The sequence below is a fragment of the Triturus cristatus genome, chromosome 8, assembly GCF_964204655.1.
Source record: "Triturus cristatus chromosome 8, aTriCri1.1, whole genome shotgun sequence".
Taxonomy (NCBI): Eukaryota; Metazoa; Chordata; class Amphibia; order Caudata; family Salamandridae; genus Triturus; species Triturus cristatus.
Window position 1 is genome coordinate 1,461,165,432 of NC_140591.1, and position 22,498 is coordinate 1,461,187,929.

At 43.2% G+C, this 22,498-nt stretch overlaps 1 protein-coding gene across 7 annotated transcripts in view; it reads right to left on the reverse strand.

Annotated features, from left to right (window-relative positions):
• The window catches only part of EMSY (EMSY transcriptional repressor, BRCA2 interacting), a 402,733-nt gene that overhangs the window by 314,878 nt on the left and 65,357 nt on the right, over positions 1-22,498 (reverse strand). For 4 of the 7 annotated variants that reach the window (XM_085623273.1, XM_085623276.1, XM_085623275.1 and 1 more), the window contains exons 3-6: positions 21,342-21,441; positions 20,698-20,772; positions 11,601-11,776; positions 9,545-9,697 (exon numbers count right to left, since the gene is read on the reverse strand). In XM_085623273.1, coding sequence (XP_085479399.1) covers positions 9,545-9,697; positions 11,601-11,776; positions 20,698-20,772; positions 21,342-21,441 — 504 coding nt within the window. Of the gene's footprint in view, positions 1-9,532; positions 9,698-11,600; positions 11,777-20,697; positions 20,773-21,341; positions 21,442-22,498 lie in introns of all 7 variants that reach the window. The other 3 variants (XM_085623278.1, XM_085623272.1, XM_085623277.1) reach the window with 1 other exon arrangement.

Genomic DNA, 22,498 nt, shown 5'->3' on the forward strand with positions numbered 1-22,498 from the left:
ACAATTTGTTACAGTAAGCCAGACTTGTATTTAAAGTCTAAATTAATCTAATGTGTTGCAGTGTGCAGCTTTACAAAGCTGACACCTTGTTGCCTTTAAAACTCATATGCCTTACCGGGCACACATGGAGCCTGTTCCACAAGACTGCTTTCTGTCCTCCAGAAGAGAAGTGCCAGTGACTCCCAGGAAGGAGAACAATGAGGGACTGGAGACCAGGGAGGTGTTAACTCCCTCCTGCAAGAAGTCACTTGGGTTTTAGTCCTGAAAAGCAGGCTTCAAAGGAAAAGCCACCTGTGAAGGACAGATGCGTCACACTAGGGAGGAGGGCTGCCCCATAGTTTAGGCAGACCGGCTGGCAAAAGGGTTTTTCCAGGGGCGTGTAGCCTTGCGGTGGACTAGGGAGGCCTGAACACCGAGAGAGGGGTCTTGCCATCTTGAGAGTGGACAGGATGGTGCATCCTGGAATAGCCAGATGCCACACTCCGCAGGAAGTGGTCACTAGGTGAGAGAGAACCTGATAGCCCATTGGCTACCAACTGCATCTTGCCCCAAGGGCATTTCCTGACCATTAAAGGGGAACCCCTGACCTCAGATCTCCACCGACTGGAGGAAGGACCAAAGGAAGAATGCCCTGTTGCACCGATGGATCAGCAAAGAGGGTGCACCGAAGATGCTTGCTAGAAAAGGAAATGATTGTGCCTGCCATGTTCTGCTCAAGGAGAAGCGGTCTGCAGAACCCAGAAAAGCCAAGAGACTCCAAGGACCAGCCGACTGGCCTCCTGTTCGCAGTACAGGGACACAACAGCTGAAGAGGCCTGCTAGGGCAGGTGGTAGCCTAAAGTCTTGAAGACGCTAACACCGCCGCCGTGCAGCAAGCACCTGGGACCGAGACCTGACTTACATAGTTGCACCAGAGTTTGCTGAACCCAGGAGTGTTGTCGGAGAGCTGTTGAGATCCTCAGAATGCAAGTTCTCCTCCCAGGAAGGATTGGCCTGTGACCATGACACCGGGTGACTGGTAGTCCGGTGGCGACTGGACTTCGGCCAGACCGGAAAGGAACTTGTGTAACAGCCCTGCAACTAGGACCTTTGCACCGTCTTTGTGGACCGAGGAATGTCTGAAGAAAGGCCCCCCCATCTAAATCATTGCATCCACAGAATCATCAGCATTCTTCATCCCTTGTATCAGGACCACTCCACAGGAACCCATTTCAACGCAGATAAAGTGCCTGGAACTGCAGGAGGACAGCTTCTTCTGTAGAGGTAACTGTTTCTAAGACCTTGCTTTCCCCCCTGACTTTCTCCCTGCCGGAGCTGTTCGCCCCAAGTACTTCGACCCGACTGCACTGACACTTTTTCAAGGAAAAAGGTAAAGGTTCAAATAAGCTTTCGTCTACGTCAAAGAATCAGTTTATGCAACAAATTCATTATATCAGCAAACTAAACACCTCCCACCCACCCCAACATTAACAACATTTTTGTTTTTTACCGAATTCTGAAGAACGCTAAATTATGATTCTCTAAGATCCAAACCAAAGTTTGTATCGCATCACCACCACCAATCCAGTCATATTTTCCATGGCTTGATAAAAGGAAGTAAACACAAGGAGATGATGGACGGAGTGCTGAAACTTTTCAAACACTCACACCCAGTCACAGATCTGGGTTGAATCCATCATCATTCTTTAGCTCACTTTGCCACCCCAGTTCAGACAAAGCTATATGCAAATCAGTCTTGACCCTGTGCCTCATGGGAACAGTCCAGCCCGAACTGCCAAGCCATGTCTTCCCTGGTCCTGAAACAAGCATCCTGGGACCGGTTTCGGGCTAACAGCCCTCTTCAGCCAGGCTAGCTTGAATGCAGTGGCATACCCTGCCCGACGTGGGTCCTGTGCTCTCCATGCCACTGGAATCAAGCTATCCTGGCTGATGAGGGCTGAAAACCTGAAACCGGTCCTAGGATGCTTGTTTCCAGTCCAGGGAGGACCTGGCTTGGCAGTTCGGGCTGGACTGTTCCCATGAGGCACAGGGTCAAGACTGATTTGCATATGGCTGGGTTCAAACTGGAATGGTGAGAAAAAAAAACGATGGATTTAGGCCCAGATCTCTGTACTGGGGTGAATGTATGACATTGTTTTGCATTCTGTCCATCAACTGTTGTTTTTGCATTTGATAAAAAGAAGTCACGTTACTTCTCTGCTATAAAAGTCCCCAGGATGATCCAAACCAAATCACAAATTATTGACCAGTTACTGACAACTGTTGTTTTCTAAGATAACTAAAAAAAATGTGTGGTTGCTCAACTTAATACCACTACAGAAAATAGGACACTTGCATCATGTCAACCTGATACCCAAAAAGAACATAACATAGAAACCAAAACATGAAAAGTATTTGAGGACTTCCACTGTGTTTTGGACAGTGGTAACACCTGGTTTCTCGTACCACCTGACTTCAGCGACTGATCCATTAGTCCATGAAAAGCCTGTCCATATTTTAGTGACACGGGTAGCACCTGTTTTCTCATACCGCCTTACCTAAGCGACTTTGATACATTAGTCCATGAAAAGCTTTTCCATATTTTAGAGACACATATGAGTGAGGGTCATCAGCTGACTCAGCTAGCTCCTTCATAACAAATCACACACAGCTATTAGGATGTGGACTTAGTTCTTGGACTCTGGCCTGATCAGTCACAGAAACCCCTCAGGGTTCCACTCTGTTTAATTTTTAGTTGGAGCCCCAGAGCTTTTTTGATGTCGAAGTCTCCAGTAAGAAAACAATACTGATATCTACTTTAAAACTCTCCTCATTTGACTAGATAAACAAATTTTAAAAAGCTGTTTATCAAACCAATTTGACAACATTACACGGAGACTCAACCTAGAAAAGATCAAATGCCTCCTTATTTCTAAGCAACATGATTGGATTCTTAACAAAACTTGACTCTCACAACTAGACAGATGGATTCATTTCAGATCAGTCTTCAGAAGTGAAATTTCTCAGAATTTGGATTGACTAGCATCTATCCATGAGCTCACCTACTGAACACCAAGTTAAAACAAGCATTAGAAATGCAATAGGTCTCGCATTTTTTTTGAGTTAGAGCTATTGGCATAGCTCAACAGCTACCGGACAGAAATTGCCACTTTGCAGGTACCCAACAGAACATTGATCCGTAAAACTGCCTGAAAGCCTAAAACGATGTTGATAGCCTACAAAATAAAAAGGCAGATCAGGATGACTAGGAGGAACCGTGTACGTATTGGGATGGCCAACACAAGCAAACAATGAGTGAAATCACCTGGGCGTGACCCAAGCACGCAAAGGCGGGACAATCCGATCCAATGCACAGAAAAAAAACGTATTTCTAAATGGCACAACAGCGAACAAATGGCAATTCATGGGCATGCCAAAAGCCGATAGAGGAGATAACAGTTCTTGCAGACAGCGCATTCGCTCTGCCTAGCTCGACCTAACCTAAAAAATGGTTAAGAAATCATTCTGAACAGCAAAAGACTCCCTCAGAAGAACAATCAGTGGTGTTGCCACCACCCCTCTTAGATTACAGAAATGCCTCCCGGGACAGCGTTCCAAAATCCTCCTCATCACTCCCTTCAAACTGAAACTACAGTCTGGTATAAACAAGTTCAATCATATTACCGTTATCTCACTCATTTACCCACTATGTGTGACTAATTTGTCTCTTGTCCTTGCACCATTCTTACATTAATTAAGTTTCCTGCCATTGTGTACTGCTTTCTAATTTCTACTTTTGAAAATGTCAATCATGTATCTGATTTGGTCCATCTTTTACTAATATCCACCCCTATTTTCATCTTTATGATGTTATGATAAGCATTTACCTTACCTGTTTAGTATTTATGACTAGTTCATTGTAAAGAGTACAAACTCTATTTGGTCATTCTTTTGTAAAGCAAAGAGACACACACAGAGCTTTTAAATAATGTAATATAAATAAAGTTCTTCACAATATTTTGTCTTCAATTAGGGAGCCTCCTCTTACACAAGAACTCAATGTCACACTTGCTAGGTAGGAGCGAGATGCTAATGGGGCAACTCTGGTTCTTCATGGGGCATGGTAGTGACGCAGGGAGTGACAGACACCAAAAAGATGTAAGCCTTCTCTAAGGGTGATCCATCATGAGCCATTCTTGTCTATGCAGAGTGATTACACACATTTCAAGAACTGGCCTGCAGAGCTACAGATTGATATAGCGGGGTACCTATGTGGAAGAGGGCAGCCAAATCCCTCATTTGCAAGCAAAACAAGGAAAGTGCTTAAAAAGTACTGCTAAAATGGAACTCAACACTAGTAAGACTGAGGGCAATGTTTGACACCTCGGACACACGATGGAGGTGCCGCCACATGTGGTGGACGTTTAAATGTAGCAAAAGTTTTGGAGGGAGGTCTGGCCTCGAATCAAATACATAACTAATGTGCAGTTGCCATTAGATCTGTTAATTGTAGCGCTCAGGGATATCTATGAAGAAGTTTATAATCATTCATAGTTTTCTAGTAAATTGATCTCACAGCTTTTATTAACCTCTAGACTGAAATGGAAAGCCCCATATCAAACTAATATGAGTTTATAGCGATCCACGGTTTGACATCTGAGGGAGACCAACTTAAATGGTTCGAGAAGATATGGACAGCTTCTTCACTAAAACTAAAAAGCGGACCTTAATTATGAGATCTTGCCCTATCTACAACTAATCCTGAGGGCAGACAAGGGTCCTTTATCCATATTTGCTCTGTTACTGAGATGTATGTATGCTCACATCTGATTTACCATTAATATACTCTACTTAACTGAGGAAATCTTGCTATTCTGGCAACATGGTCTCTTGTGTGTAACAAGTTTGACTGTATAATTGCCTCTCACCTCCATGTTATACGTGCTGCTATGGTTCACTGACTATTTTGATTACTTATGGCATAAGGTATTAAGTACATCTAGTTCTTACTAAAACTTTGTACATAAATCAGAACTTGCCTACGTCAAGGAAATGAGCTTTTTAGACAACTGCAATGAGTTTTATTTATGGTTTGAAAACAGGTTTGTTACATGGTACTTTCTGGATTCTATTTAAAGACAGGGTATCTCCCACACGTATGTGCTAATCCATCAATCCTAGCATGGATAACTGTTACACTCACTTGATGTGAAGTAATTATCAAGGGAAGATGCACAAAACTGACTATTTGAGACAAACAAAAATAATGCAAATCCAAGAGCTGCTTGTGTCTAAACAGATGTTTGGTAATCAGTTGCACAAAATATGAACAATTCCTTCTGACAAACGCCAGAGACACCAGTGGAGGAAAGTGACCAACTGGGGATTTGTTAGGGAGTGTTCCAATGTTAATGTTATGTTCATGTTAATTGTTTTTAAAGCGTGTGAATACCAATCGGCGTCTTAAGCTAGTCTAAGTTATGAGAAAAACAATGCAAAGGCAACAGAGGGGGAAACTTAAGCAAAGGAACAGAAGAGCCAAGTTTATAGCTCTTTCCTACATTTTAGTGAATTATGTTGTGTTCTAAGATGGTCGGGCAAAGAGTTCCACCATTTAGAAGTGGAATAAGAGAAACTCCTTCCTCCCCAGTGTGTTTTTTAGTTCTGGGAATGAACACCTGCCTAGCCGTGCTTGACTGAAGAGTGCGAGTAGGAGAATACCATTTATAGAGGTTTTGAAGAAAAAAGATCCAACCTGATGGAAGACTTTATGAGCCCAACACAAGGCCTTATACTTCATTCTCACCCTAATCGGCAGCCAATGCAGTTCCTTGATAGTTTGGGCGGCTGAACAATATTTAGGAAGGTTCCTCAACACTCGGGCTGACACATTTGGAAGGGTTTGAAATTTGTTAAGAAGAAGCTCTGCAGTAATCATTGCAGTAATATCGTTTTGAAGTAACTAAGGCTATGACTGTTTTCCTCAACTCAGACGTGAGGCAGGGTAGGATTTTCCTTAATATTCTTAGGGTGAGAAAACAAGAAGATGTTACCCTTTTGGTATGGTCCATGAAAGCTAGTTTGGTGTCAAAGATGACCTCCCAGTTTCCTGCTTTCTGGGCTGGCAGTGGAAGGGGCCCTAGATTAGGCGGCCACCAAGTGGTGTTACAGTAGGAATTATCATTACCCCCTCCCCAAATATAGCTTTAGGCTATTCTTCTGCATCCAGTCAGCGATACTGCCCATACAGGCAAAGAATTGTTTGGCCACTTTTCAAGGTTCAGAAGAGACAGACACCACGATTTGGGTGTGGTCAGCATATGAGAATACTGCAAACCCACAACCTTAGCAAAGATCCCGGAGGGTCCCCGCACGGACAGGCCAAGGGGGCAAAAGTGAAATCCTCTAATGACACCACTTGATCTCTATTAGACCAGAAAGATCTGATTAATTTCTGGGCTGGACCTTTAATGCAATCCCTTTCAGGACTGTTGACTGAAAGAGAGAGGACAAGCATATCAAATATTGCCAACAGATTCAGGGACGCATTGCCACTACTATCTACGATAGATCTGATATTTTCAGTGGCCGCCACAAGGGCAGATTCTGTACAATAATTGGGTGTAAACCCATGTTGTGCAGGCTCATGGTGGCTGGAGATCTCCAGATAGGTTATAATCTCCTGATTCATGGCGTTTGAGGATCTTGGCAGGTAGAGGAAAGTGCAAAATTGGCCCGTAGTGCTCCACCTCAAGCGGGCTTCTTTAAAAGGCGCAATATGGATGCTTTTTTCCAACAGACCAGGAAAACAGCCAGGGGTAGAATCGCGTTTAAGAGCAAAGTAAGATGAGCTGAGATAGTCTTTGATACCGGACGAAGCACCCGAGGAGGGCATGGGTCCGATGGACTTATTGGTTTTAATAAGTATGGATAGCCTCTCTTGTGGGGAGAAGGTGGTCAATATAGGAAGGCCACGACTCAATTCATCAGAGATGGATTTCTCATCCATTTCTCTCATTAGGGGTGGCTCTGTTTCATCAGATATTATGGTAAATTCTGAATATACTTTATTTAACTTAGTAAAAAGGAAAGCAGCTATTTTGTCAGATAGCTGTTGCTGCGGTGAGGCTACGTTTTTATTGCAAAAATTAGATAATGATTTTACTGTTTAAAAGAGCTCCTTGGCAGAATAGCTGGCCTCAGCACTCTGCACCTGGCTGCCCTATTGCCATTGAGGGTGCATTTTAAATGCATCCTTGACCCTGGGGGAACCCTTGTTCTAACCCTAGAAACTCGACCCTCAAGACCTTTGCTTACCAACAAACCAATAACCAAATTTTTCTCCATAGGATTGCATTGACTGTTTTCCTCTGAAAATCTTTCAAGTGTTGAGGGTGTTTGTATGGCAACCTAAGTAACTGTGTGTTACGGCAAAAGTGTTTTACTTATCTTTTATCTAAGCATATCACACTGAGTAGGAAAAGTAATTCAAAAAGTACTCTAAAAAGTAATCTGAAAAGTAACCACAAAGAAATTACAAATACTCACTGTTTTGAAATATTTTACAAACCTGTAAAAGTCATTTTCATCCAGCTTGCCTGTTTTGATAAATCTGTCTTGAAAAGTACAATTCTATTTAGCTGTACCAAGTCCTGCTTAGTTCTAAAAATAAAATACAACTAAAGAAATATTTTTAATACAAACAATTGGTCTGAGTTCAGTCTTTCAGAGTGTGACATTATTTCTTATGTACACAAAATAAGCTCCTCGAGACTTTTGCAATTTACAGAGATATGTGATGTATCCCCCCAACCCTACTCAGTATAAGTGTTGGGCATACAAATAAATGTTAACGGATTGTCCTCACACATCATGTTTCATCACAAGACAATCCTCGCTCTCCAAAACCTCCGTTTGATGCAGAGCGGGCCTACATCTGGAGTCAGGGAGGCACTTCTATTTAAGAATGGATCCGTGATATAAGTGTGTTAAAAACCAATGTGGCATCTTAAAACAGTTTATTCGCTAGACATGACACTTGGTGATTAATATCAATCGTGGCGATAAGGGGATGCTACCGTCAACATGATTCCGCCTTGTGGGGAAGGAGCAGACTCATCTAGGCTTGCCGTAAGGGATGCAACTTGACGAAAGTGTGACTACAGGGGTCCTTGTGACCTTCTTGCATGGGGCGTAGAAAACGTATCGTGGTATTGGAAAGCAAAATTAAGAGGTAGAAACAGGTCACTCTGTTTGGAGGATAAGCACATTGCCTCATTAGGATTCCGTATGCCTGCCCTGATGAAAGCCACGGACTCGATTGAGCCACAAGGCAGAAACATGTTGAGAGCAACAGTGGTGATGGGGTACTAATTCCCCTTATCTCCACAATTGATTTTAATCACCAAGTGTCATTTCTAGTGAATAAACACTTTTAGGATGCCACATTGGTTTTTAACACACTTATATGATGGATCCATTCTGAATTAGAAGTGCCTCCCTGACTTCAGGTGTAGGCCTGCTCTCCATCAAACAGAAGTTTTGGAGAGCGAGGATTGTGCTATGATGAAGCATGACATCTGGTGGTGTGCGAGGACAATCTGTTACATTTATTTGTATACCCAACACTTGTACTGAGTAGCATTGGCAGGGATACATCGCGTATATCTATGAATTGCTAAATTCTTGGGGAGCTTATTTTGTGTACATATGTTGTGTTCGGAGGCCAGCTCACCCTTGAGACCTCAGAGCCTCTAATTCCCTACCCGGGCTTGCTCCTAGGGGAGTGTGTTTATATATGACATTTCTTTCCTGAGCATGTAAAATAAATGCTTAACACTGCCCTCTGATAAAGCCTTACTACTCGCCCACACAACCACAAATAGAGAGTAAGGTATTATCTACTTTTACCTCTGTAGGCCTTTAGGGAACCACTGGACTCTGTGCACATTATACCTTACTTTGGTATAGTAAATACAGAGCCAGCTTACTACACTCCCAAAAGGCAGACACACTAGAGCGCTTTAAGTAAAGACTACGTGCAAAATAGCAATAGCAGCGGTGAAAGTAGTGCAACCAAACTAACAATGACACAGAAACGTCCAACAAAATTACAGTCTCAGTGCCCCAAAGTTAAAATCTTGCAAGGAATGAAAACAGGTACAGTGTTTAAACCACGATATTGGTGAAGCGTTTATTGTCACAACGCGCTAGAGCGCTTTAAGTAAAGACTATGTCCATTATGGTGCCAGGTAGAGATCAATGCACATTTTCTCATGACAATCAAACATGTTCTTATGTCAAAGCAGACTCTCAAATAAGGCAAGGTGCCCTCAAAGTTTTGCTGCATTACAGCATACATTTTCAATCCTATAACTTATCAATGGCAGAGATCCCATTGGAGATAAAAAGCCTCATTTCTCCTTGTAGTCTAAGAGCAGCAGGCTAACCATAATTGCAACAGGCCCACCAACATCCTACATAAAAAAAAAACATGCGAGAAACATTTTGTTCATGAAGTCTTTAAAAAAAAAAAAAACTTCAATGAAGGTACCTGAAAACTCACTTTTGACGTATACTGTACTTCCACTTGGCAGAACGACAACATTCGAAGCTGGACTAGCAGGCCTAGGGGATTTCACAGTGGCCATGCTGCCACTTGGGATTGGAGTAGATGTGGGAGTTGACGTTGTAGTCGTGTAAGAGTAGCAGACGACCACTACAAGAAAAAAGCGATAAATAAAGGAACTGCGAAAATTAACAGAGACTAAAGGGTTAATTCTGCACTAGCTACCATTACCTGGCAGCTGTTCGGCACAATACAGCGTGTGATTACATCTTAGTACAAGAGACTCATTCTAGCCCGGGTCTTACCTGGAGTTAAAGTCCTGAACTCCACCCTTGCAGAGGCATCAGGTGGCTTCTCATTCCAGTTGGACATTCTTTTGCCCTTGTTGCTCCCAGGTCCAGTGTCTTCTCATCCATCTCTCCCGTTTGCAGAGGAATTTAAAGTGGGGTGGAAAGTTCTAGAAGCCAGGAATTCCTGGTCAACCCTAGGATGCCACATCATCAATTCACTCTTCTCCGAGAAGCCCAGCCGACAGCTGTGTCATCCCTCCCCACCAAGGTTTCAAAGGAGAGACCCTCCCGTGTTGGCTAAAAAGGTCTGGCTCTCCTCTTTTGATTCTGTTGGCCGGAGCGGTCGCAGCCCACGTGCAGTGATACCTGTGAATTACCAGATGAAAATGGCTCCTCAACCCTTCCTTTCCCTAGTAATGGGTCAAGCACTGTTAATTGCTCTATTGTGTGAGTAGGCATTTGATCCTCCTGCTAGACAGCAGAGTAATTAACTTGGCCCAGTATTGGGGACAAAGGACTGGAATCAGATTATGAACTGAGCAAGGGAATTATGCCTATTCTTAAAGTTCATTATAAGTGTTGGTATGATGTCAGGGACTGTAAATTTACACTCTGGGTGCATGCTTACCCCTAGTTTGATAACTTGCTGGATGTTACAGACCTACGTAGAGCAAAACTGTACTTTAGTGCAGATTTCACCTCCAATGAATACAATGTAAGCACCAGAGACCTTCAGTAAGCACTACAGGTGTACACTGTGAAAACTCACTCATATTATAAGGCCTAACTAGGTCAGTACCAATCCTTTAAGAGTCCCTTCTGTGACAGGCTACCTGTGCAAATGCCAGTCCATGGAAGATGGTAGACTCACAGGCGCAGTCCGCACACGTGTACACATGTAACCAGCCCAGAGCCTTTTACCCTAGTTTCACACCAGAGACCTTATCTTAAAAGGTGGACGCTGGTGGCTAGCACTCTATCCATTTACCATGAATTTACAGGGGGCAAGACTGATGTTGTGAGACTCGCTCACAGCAGAAGGCAAAAAACAGGTACTCAAAAGTGAAAAATTCAGGGGGAATAAGTGAACAGAACCCACTTTGCAATGTATATTCTTTGCAGCAAGGGACTAGGAAACTGTGATATGAAGTAGGCTATTTGCCTCCTATCTAGTATTTAGAGAGGTCACTGACAGTAAAAGCAGCACTGGTGCATAGTGGATAAAGTAAAATAGGCCACAGGAAGGCTAAATTTCAAGTGTTGCAGTGCAATTAGATATATGTGAGCTTGTACTGGAGTAAACAGAGTTATGTTATCTTTTGCACATGTACCGAGTAAAGATCAAATACACCTTTAATGATACTGTATGCTATACCCCATTCCAGATGTATTCAACCAATTTCCGTGATACTACAAGAATGTAAAATGTGTTGTCATCAGCGCAAGAGTTAATCTGATGGTTGCTTAACCATCATAACACTCATGCTTTCATGTTTTAGTCACCATTTGTATAAAAGGTACTTAATTAAGACATACTGAGAGTCCAAGAAAAATGTAGTCTAAACACGGTGTAAAGTAGGGTTTTTGGCCACATTCGCTTCGGGGTAATTTAACAGTACTCTAACATAACTAGCTGATGCTAAAATTATAAAAAATAAACTAATACCAAACGAACGCATACAAAGACAAACAAATGTACATTCTGTATGACCTGAAAAGAAAACAACAACAACAAAAAAAAGACACCTTTCTTAGACGCTTACCTTCTTTATTTCCTGTTTCTGCTGGCGTAGGAAGAGAGGCATTGTGTTGTAAAGCTGCATTTGCAACAGCATTAGCAGTTGCTGTGAAGGCTGTCTGGGGAACCAACCGGGGCATTAACGGCACCAACCTACGGCCTTCGATGGACCACTCTGCCGAACTGTTCGGCCCACACATGCTAAAAAGAAAAAAGTTGCAATATATATTCCCTGTACAGAATGCAAACATTAAGCATCAATATAATTTTGGAATTACGATCCTAACCACTTGTAGGGCTTGGCTAGATCTCATCTCAGGAAGGCCTAATACATAACATGCAGAAAGGGTCTTTAGGTCAGAATCCTTCAGGTATTGGCTTGTTTGGATGAACCTGCCCAGTCATTAAGGCGCTGGGCTGTTCTACATGTTCTGGGATCCGCACACAGCATTTCACGGTTGTATACGTTTTGGCGTTTTTTTCTTTATAAGTTACTGATGTGAACAGAAAATAGTACCTCACCAGAATGTTGCACCACTATCCTTGATAACAAATGTAGTTTAAATAAAAAAAATATTTAAAAACATTAAATAGAGTCTTTGGTATGTTGAGCTGTCAGCACCCGGTCAGCATGAGTTCTGCTGTTAGGTGCTCAGTGGTCAGACTCTACCTGCACCACCAGCACTGAGTAAATTCCAACCCGCACATACCCGACAAAGCATGAGCTTCTTCATTTATCCCCTGTGCACTCTCCCGATACAATCCACTTACAATATAGCAAGGAAACTTAGAATTTCTTGTAGCTGCTTCGTTCTGGGACTGCCTTGGCTTCAGCATTTAGTCCTGTCCTCTATGGTTGGCATCGTAGACCCAGACTATCCAATCCTTTTTGATTGAGACTACCTTACAAGACACCTAAACAACGTATTTTATTTTATATATAGAATAGACCAACAAGTAAGAGGCGACATCAATAGATCTAGCTCAAAACGGACAATACGTCTTAATTACTTTCATGTGTAGGAGTATCTATATAGCGCAAACTGAAGGCAGGAACAGAACACTCTACTGGAATTTGTAATAAAGCCAGGTGCCACATCAATATTCAAATCATCTTCATCCAGAAGATGGACCTTTTGTTGCAAGTGTCTGAAAAAGAACCAATCCCGGCAGGTAAAGGTGTGAACTGGGCAGACATCAAAACGAGGATAAAGACAGTAGCCAGGAAACATGGCCTGGGGCACACACCCCTTAGAAAGACTAGGGATCCTTCTCATCTGTATTCTGTGCCTTGTGCTAGGAGGAGGAACGCTCTACCGACAACACACAAAGTGAAAGTAGATGTATTAGCTACAAATGTTTTCCAAGATAAGGTCAACAGAAATACTGTGCACTTCATTTGATGCATTTCCTCCAAAGGTTTTGTGCAATTATGAAATTGACTGGAAATTTGATAAAGCCAAGTATTATTACAAAAGGAGGGGGCGCTAGAGGGCGCACGACGGAATGGCTGCACATTAGTGCCTCTCCGGTGGTCAGGGGACATTATCCTATAATATCTGCGGCCCAACCGAACCCTGCAACATGAAACTACAAAAAAGCAGTGGCGGAAGATTGTTGCTACAAAATACGATATTATGATGATGCAGAAATCGCTTCTCGCCTGAAAGCACCGTGTGAAGGCGGAGAGCTTCAGGTATGCTGGGCTGACAAAATGGCGGCGAGCGGGCACTGATAAAGATCGGGACTGCATATTCTGCTACAGTGGACGAACTGGCTGGCAGGGGCTCTCGGACTGCTATCTGTGGAGCGGGATGGTGCTGCGCTCGATATTGCTGGCACACACACTGAAATATATGCCGGTGTGAGGACCGTTGGAGCATCTGCGTTTTTCAAGCCAAAGTGAAGGCGAGCGCCGCAGAGAGATCGCACGGAGCTCGCTATAAAGTAAGTGCGGCTGCGGGTGGTGTGTGGACCCGGCACGGTATCACTCCCCCCTCCTTTATTCAATAGGCGCTAATGGACCGAGGTCAGAGAGACGCGATTAAGCAGCAGTAAAAAAGTGCGGAAGTAGCTGGGGACACTATACAGGCGAATAGGCGGCCTGCTCCACATTGCCACTACACCAAGATCCAGAGCGGAGACGGAGCACAGGGTGAGCGTGGGTTCCAGCTCCTGCACTAGAAAGTGCTGTGCGTGCTGCTGCTCACACCACAGGAAGGCATTGTGAAGGGCAATCAAGAACCTGGCTTACCGATTACGCTGTGGAATACATACTGTGGGAGAGTGCGATATTGTGAACGCTAGACTGCAGTTGGACCCATCAGAGGAGTTACCGATGCGCGATGCCCAGAACTCTTATATGCTAATACCTGTGCAAGCTGAGACATAACGCATTGAGACTAGCCCGTCGAATTGTTCAACTCACTGCATGCCTGTGCCTGCCTAAATACACTAGAAGGGCTCCAGGAGATCATACCAGGGGAGCCGAGGAGTGTGCAGAGGCCTACACAGTATCAGAATGGAAAAACCTGATAAGCACCAACCTAAACTGTCATTTGACAATCATCGCACGCCTAGGGCCTTCTCTGTGCATTCTGACACGGAACTGGACTCCGCCGCTGCCAAAAAGTTGACGATGGAAGACACCCTGCAAGATATTCAACAAAGCCTGAAGGCCATAGATGGCAAAATCGACGGTCTTACACGCCGGGTCGATAATATGACGGCTAAACTTGATAAACAAGGGGAGCGGCTGGATGATGCGGAACAACGTATTGCCGTGGTGGAAGACGAGTCCAGTTCCACCACACGCAAATGCCTGGAGATGGAAAAAGTGCTGGAAGTTATAAAAAACAAAAATGAGGATTTAGAAGCGCACTCGCGGCGCAATAATATACGCGTCATGGGTGTCCCAGGAAGCGCCAACACCGGGAGAATGGAAACATTAATTGAAGACATGGTGCGTGCTATCTTTGGCGCAGAGGCATTCTCTCCGGTATTTATTGTGGAACGGGCGCACAGCTACCTTGCACCACGGCCAATTCCGGGTGCACCAGCGAGACCCATCATTGCCCGCATCCTTAACTACAAAGACAGAGACACGATACTGCGATTGGCAAGACAAAAAACAGCAAATCAACCATAAGGGTAATAATATCTCATTCTATCCGGATTTTAGGGCAACAGTACAGGCAGCTCGGAAAGATTTTGCACCGGTGAAAAAGAAGTTGCACTAGATGGGTGTTGAATACGCAATGTTATATCCAGCGCGACTGCGGGTGTCCTAGGATGGTCGCACTAAGATACTGAATACGCCTAAAGCAGCACAAGACTTTATCAAGACACTTGCTCTGAAACATAAACAGCCGGACTTGGACTGACCATTTGGGAAGACATGGTAACAAGTATATATTGTACGGTACAATTTCCATAGGTCTTGTTTCGTCTGGTTGCATGCATTTCTAATACCAATATGCTAAGCTTCATGTTACTGTAAGATGCTGTGCTGGGACTTCGCTTGGAGCCTAATTTTTTACTGGTTGTTATATTGAAAGGCGCATCTAACGGCTATATTAATGGGGGGCTCATTGGAGTTTATATAAAGCTTGGGACATTGTAAATTGCTTACTGGCATATTCTACATAGATGGAACCACTGCGCCTTTACCACGAAATTAATAGGTATTTGCTATTGAAATGCTACTGTTTTTTTTATTTTGGTTATACACATTAGTGGTACTTGTCCATCATAGGTTACCTGACCTCATCTGCTACTGCAAATGAAGCAGCGTGCGCTTGGCGGTCCCCTCAGTGGGTGCACCCCACGGCAGTTGTATTGATGTTTCTTTTGTTAACAGGGATATGTCGTTGGCAAGATTGGGATGCCAATGTGGGTGGGGGGAATTGGGAAATGTTTCACGTAGTTTGTTTTGGAAGTTGGCTTGAAAGACACACTAAAAGTGATAATAGATTGGTCGAAGAGGCACATAAGCGACGACTTAGGTACCGATACTTATTATACATAAGGCACAGGACGACACCCACATTGTTAGGTATGCTACTATATGCCCCTGAATGAGTACTGGTGTAATGACCTCCTGTATTAACTTATTAACCTGGAATGCGCGAGGCTTGCATAATCCCAAAAAAATACGTCAGGTCTTTGCATTTCTTGACAGTCACCATGTCGGAATAGCTTTATTGCAGGAAACGCATTTAGCTAAGACAGAACGGTGTACGATGGGACACAGGTGGGCTGAGCACGCCTTTAACTCGTCATACTCGACCTACTTGAGAGGCGTGCTGATACTAATCAAGAAGGGTGTACAGTTCACCGTGAGCCACACAATGACGGATGAGGATGGGCGCTATGTGATAGTCACAGGGATACTTAGAGGGCAGCATATTCGTCTAGTAAACATCTATGGTCCTAATATAGACGACCCTGAATTTTTTAATGAGATACGGGCAAAATTAAGAGATATGCCCGAGATGGAGACATTGTGGGGTGGAGATTTCAACCTAGCCCTAGATGACAACTTAGATAGATCAGGCACTACTAAAGAACCTCATATTAGGGCAATCCAAGCAGTACGTGAAGGAATGGAGGAATTTGATTTAACTGATGTATGGAGACTGCGCAATCCGCACACTATGCTGGCGACACACACCTCCTCAATTCATAACAGTTGGTCGCGCATAGATTTTTGGTTAACATCCGCGGCCACGAGCATTTTGGTTAACATCCGCGGCCACGTGCACATGGGTTAATTCTATCCAACACTTACCAAAAACGCTATCGGACTATAATCCAATTCTACTCTCGATGAATGTTCCTAACTACGTTCCGCCACCGTTCATATGGCGATTCAATGCTAAGGCCCTACTGGACCCAACGTACAATGATGCTATACACAGTGCCATTATAGAATACGTTCAATTAAACCAAGCCACGGTGGACGACACTGGTTTATTATGGGAGGCCTTTAAGGCCACTATTAGGGGGTATGCATTAGCACACAAGCGGGCATATTGAGAGATATACGCACCCAACTTACCAAATGTGAAGACAAACTAAAATTGTTGGAACAGAATATGCATACACTTCTGACATCATATGGGGATATGTACACCACCCGAAATTGGCTGACCCGCCGGAAATACTCAAATACTTGGAAGATGTGGCGATAGCCTGGTTATCCAACACTCAGCGAGAATATCTAGCACAACCCATCACAATGGAAGAGGTCACTGAGGTGGTCAAATCTCTACCCAACGGGAAAGCACCCGGCCCAGATGGGTTTACAAGTGAATTCTACAAAGCATATATAGATCTACTGGCCCCACATCTCGTAAGCATGTATGGAGATGCCCATGAGAAACAAATCCTTCCACCATCCCTGAGGGAAGCCATGATTGTAGCTCTCCTAAAACCGGGCAAAGACCCTGACGACAGTGAGTTCTACCGCCCATTATCTTTAATAAATACAGATGCCAAGATCTTGGCCAAAATTATTGCTAAATGACTCCAACCACTCATGGTTAATATGGTTTTACCGGATCAATCGGGGTTTCTCATATACCGGTCCACAGCCCATAACCTGAGAACCCTTTTTGCAATATCGCGCCAACTTAATCCGGAATTAAAGGCTGCGGCGGTTCGACTAGATGCTGCCAAAGCATTTGACTCGGTCGAATGCCCATATTTATTTACAGTGTTACATAAAATGGGTATGCCTACGATATTCCTGCAATGGATTCAAATACTATATACAAAACCCGTAGCACGTATTATGATAAATAAATATGTTTCTGATGCAATAAATATAACGCGGGGAACTAGGCAAGGGTGCCCGCTCTCCCCGCTGCTGTTTGCTATTGCGCTGGAACCACTAGCTTGTAAAATATGGCAGCATCACAAAGCAGCAGCCTTACAATTCCCCCAGCGTCCTATAAATATTTCACTATATGCGGATGACATGGTCCTATATGTACGTGAACCACTCAATCTCTCACCATTATTACGCGAATATATAAAATGTAATAGACACTCGGGCTTACAAATAAACTGGAGCAAATCCACTATAATTCCTTTGACAGATATTACAGAACCGCATCCGGTGGAATATCCGCTGGAATGGCAGCGAGATCCCGCCAAATATCTGGCTTTCTGGTATCATAAAGACCCTGTTGAAGTCATACGAGCCAATTATGGCACAACCATTAGGAAACTGGAAGACACCATTGAAAGATGGCTTCATTTGCCGTTGTCCTTGGTGGATAGAATGGCGCTGGTGAAGATGGTCATACTTCCCAAATTGTTATATCTATTTAATAATAATAATAATATTCTCATCACTCCACCTCGGGCGGTATTTCAACATCTAAAACCGTGCGTAACCCGCCAAATATGGGCTGGAAAACAAGCGCTGAATTGAACTACGGGGATTAACTTTACCTTATTCAAAAGAAGGATTTACAGTACCAGACTTCCTGCTGTACTACCTGTGTGCACAAGCTCAGTATGCGCACTACTGGTACCACCCAGTGCGATACTTGCCGCATATGGCAGTGGAGGATGGTGACGCTCGCCCAATACCGCTACAGCACATTTTACCACATCCACGTACGCATGTACCGAAAAAGAAATAAACACTATTTATACTACGAATTTGGCCTTGAGGAGAATGGGAAAATTACTGCATAAACTTCCACTCTATGCCCCAGCACTGCCGCTGTCAAATCACCCAGCGCTATCAGTAACTCGAGAAAAAGTGAGTATGTCCCTCCTGATGCAGGTCAGGATAGTCGAAATGGGGGACTTATACCGAAATGGCACTGTCCAGACGCTAGATGACCTAGATTATATTAGTAATCAGACTCTTCTTTTTCGATTTGCTTTTCACAGACTCAGCAGGGCAGTCAAAGAACTATATCCGACCTTCCCAGAGGAGCTGGAAACACTACAAGCCCTGCAAATGATCATTATGGTCCAGCAAAATACACACTTAGTGTCCAAACTATATGAGCTATTACAGACTGATATAGCTGGTAATACGCGAAAAGCGCAAGATAAGTGGTCGAGTGTATTGGAGACGCCCCTGACCGACAAAGAATGGGACACATGTGTACATGGACAGACATGCTCACCCCGAATGGCAACTTGAGACTAATACATTATAAATATCTTCATCAAATGTATCATACACCGATTAAACTGAAGAAATGTGGGCTCCGAACGGAGGCATATTGTAAAAGATGTAAAGCAGATAATGCGGATTTTATTCATTTAGCGTGGTTCTGCCCAAAGATCAGAGAATTCAGGTTAGAGATTGTGGGTCTTCTAAATGGTATTTTGGGAACTACTTTAGAATGCACAATTTATACTTGCTTATTGAGTATAGTACCCACTCTTAGGTCGACGAAACGTACATTTTCTGTAATCGCTCTTTTACTGGCAAAGAGACGGATATCTATGAATTGGAATAGTAGGAAATGCCCCACAGTTGAGCAGTGGCTGCAAGACTTGTGTTATTACAAAGATACGCTACGGACTTATGAGGAAGAACTGCCCACGGGATCCAAACCTAGAGACTACTGGAAACCTCTGTCAGCGTATTTGCAAAACCGTCCTATTATGACATCAAATGCTAATATGTAAAGTGGGTAATTAGTCGCCATAGAATTAATGTCACACATTGAATTGCCTTGTATCTAATTGATGTGAATGTGCTTGTACAAATCGCTGGTGCCTTGACAAGCCTGTAAGTTACCTTTACGGTGTATGCTGTTCTTATTTTTGCCTTTTCTGTGCAATAAAATTTTACCAAAAAAAAAAAAAATTATCACAAAAAGTATATAACCTGGCTACTCCAGCACGTAAAACATTTCTTTTTTCACTCCGGGGCTATGCACACCAATATAGAGGAAGCCAAGGGCCAGTGTATTGCAGTCTTACTTTTAGTGGTAAGGGCCATATCACCACTGCTGTGAAAGCATTCTGCTGTGCAAGCAACAAGGAGGTAGACTGCCTGGCGTGGAGCAAACTACTTGTTCCGCCAGAGGCAGCGTTCATCATGTCTCTACTATAATGAGAACCTGCAGAGATCAGGTAATGTGAATCGCTCCTCAGCAGACTGGTGCCCTCCCTTGCGTGCCTGTATACTTCATCATCTTCTCTTCACAAAGATCATGTGAGCTACATGTGTCAGAACCTTGCATTGCTGCACTCTGGTCTGTGCTTGATGATTGCGAGCAGCGCATGTGCTTGAAACCTACATTGCCAGATCCTGTTCTGCGAAGAGGATTGTGAGCGCACCAGTGCCTGTTTCCAGCATCACTTCAAGAGATTGATAACCATGCACTGTCCGTGTGTCCTGAACTTGCAACTTCTTGCAGCTCAACTATTCAAGTGTCAATAACTGTGCACGGCCACTGCACACCAACTTCGAGAGTAACCAGGATACATAGTCAAAAACAGTTTTGAATCCAAACAACTTATTGAAGTTACTGAGTTTATTTGCTTCCAGATAATAAAACTAATTTCTACAAAAGAATAAAATGGACAATCAATTTATAGTGACAGACAAGTGGAACGATAACTAGGTATTCCACCCCACACTCCAAGAATAAGCATTCCCTGTTTGACCCTCCCCTTCACTGATTGTTAAAGTCCAACACCGAGAGCCTTGACATTTCACTGAGCTTACAGTAGTATCTGGTTTCTGCATTTTCAGAGACAGCACTAACACTCCGATTGCCTTGCCTATCCTCGAGTTATGCAGGCCCCAGAGAATTGGCCTGACACTTTGATAGCGGCTACATAAAACAAATCTTCTTTAACCACTAAGGAATTCTGTAATGCAACGAGAATGAAACAAAAGAGTGAATAAACATGCAGTCTACGCTGAACAGGTTAGAAAGGATTTTCCTATTGAAGACTTTAGGGCCCAGTAGAGAGACCATCCGTCAAACAATCCCATAAAGAGAAACACATCTATAAGGAGACATGTTACTTAGATATGAAGAGTGCAATTTTAGAAGGTCCAACCTAGTAATACAGTCAGAGTAAGCATTCGCATCATTAATTCAGTACAAACACGAAATGATAAATGAGCCCACTTGTGTGCAATGGTCGTCAACTGCTCATCGTTGACTGCTCTTCGCACTTCTGCTCGGTGCCTCTCCGTGGATATGCTACAAAAACATGAAAATGAGAGACCATGAACAACAACAGTTACTCATTACTATCTACTGCAGGAAGAGTGAAAACAAGGTGGAAAGAGGGCCTGTCAAAAGCAGGGTTCGTGCAATTTATCTAGGTGTAGCTCACACTCCAGGGCCGAGGGAGAGAAAGTAAAACAAATAAAGAAAAGAGTGAAAGCCTGAGAAGGAAAGGATGTTGATAAAAGAAAGAAAAAGAGGGGTGGGGGGGAGGGGGGGTCACACACACCACCAATACTTTAGCCATATCCTAGTGACCCGCGTGCAGCTAAAATCCTATCGCCCCCACCCCAATTAATTGGATATTATGTTGAAAAGAAAAGTCAGCCACAGACAACACCAGACTTCCTCAAATACCAACACCAGATCTGATGTATATAGCTGCATTGTCCTCATTTAATTACAGTGTATTACATCTGAAGAAGACACTTAGCAACACCATTTTCCTTAAAAGGCCTATAGGTGCATTGGTGTAGCAATACCAAACATAAGAAGATACATACTTCTATTACCACTATGACCTATAAAAACATGCACCTTACCTAAGAACTTTGGAGAGTTCTCCCAGGAGATCTTTTTTGTCCCTGCTGAGGTCCCCCTGAGCACGCAAAGCGCTAATAACACCGGCATATGCCTCCAATTCTGAAAACATGTAATGAGAAAATAAGTCATTCAAATTCAATGCAATGTGGTATTTTGTTTTGTTAAATCTGTCAAACAACAAATGACCTACATTCGGACACTAATCCCATATGCAGAAAGCAATACAAAACTGATAGAAATATGTAGGTAACAGAAAAAGGTAAAGCATGTGAGGATAAAATACTGTTCAAAAATCCAAGGAGCACGTAGCAGAAGTATGCGGCACCAGGCCAGGAAGTCTTGGCTAATCTCAGAGTTCAGTGGTGCATTACCCGATACACAATTGTCCCTCTAAACACTCGTTGGGGTACATAATTTAGCTTTGAAAATGGTCTTGAAAAATGTTTACAATGAAATAATTGTTCTTTTAAAAGAAGACAAATTGTCTCACACTAAAAAATAAAAAAAATATATAAAAATAAAAACGACTACATGACGCTAATCTACGTTCAAAATTAGGGTGAATAACTTCGCTGTGCAGAGTTTCTATCAGTCCTTTAGACACCATGAAACCTGTTTAACTTTGCTGTTATTTCCCTGCGAGATAATGTTCAACGGCGAACAAGACTTGGTTCAACACCAACAAAATGCCATGCTTCCCCGATACAATTAACAAGCCTGTGAATATCCCCATACTAAAAATCTACTATGTCAACCAGAGCCTCAGGAATACTGAGCACTATTATATGAGAAATATTCCAGTGAAGACAAAGCCTATGATTTCATACCTGTCGGTTTTAGTGAGTTTGGGTGTTACCAGGAAGGAGAGGAGGCAACACCAACCAGCATTTGCAATGCAATAGGTCTCGCATTCTCGCAAGTTTGCGCTATTGGCATTGTAAATAACAATGCCTTTTATTTGTGTTTTGGGTTTTAAAACATAAATAAAAGGCATTGTCATTTACGAAACTAATAGCTTAAACTCTCGCAAATGCGAGACCTATTGCATTGCAACATAGGGCCTTTTTGACCGCTTGTTAGTTGTAAATATCAGAGGAAGAGACCGGCCTGCAACGTCTTCAAAGTAGTGATAAATAGTGCAGTGAAGAAGTTGCTT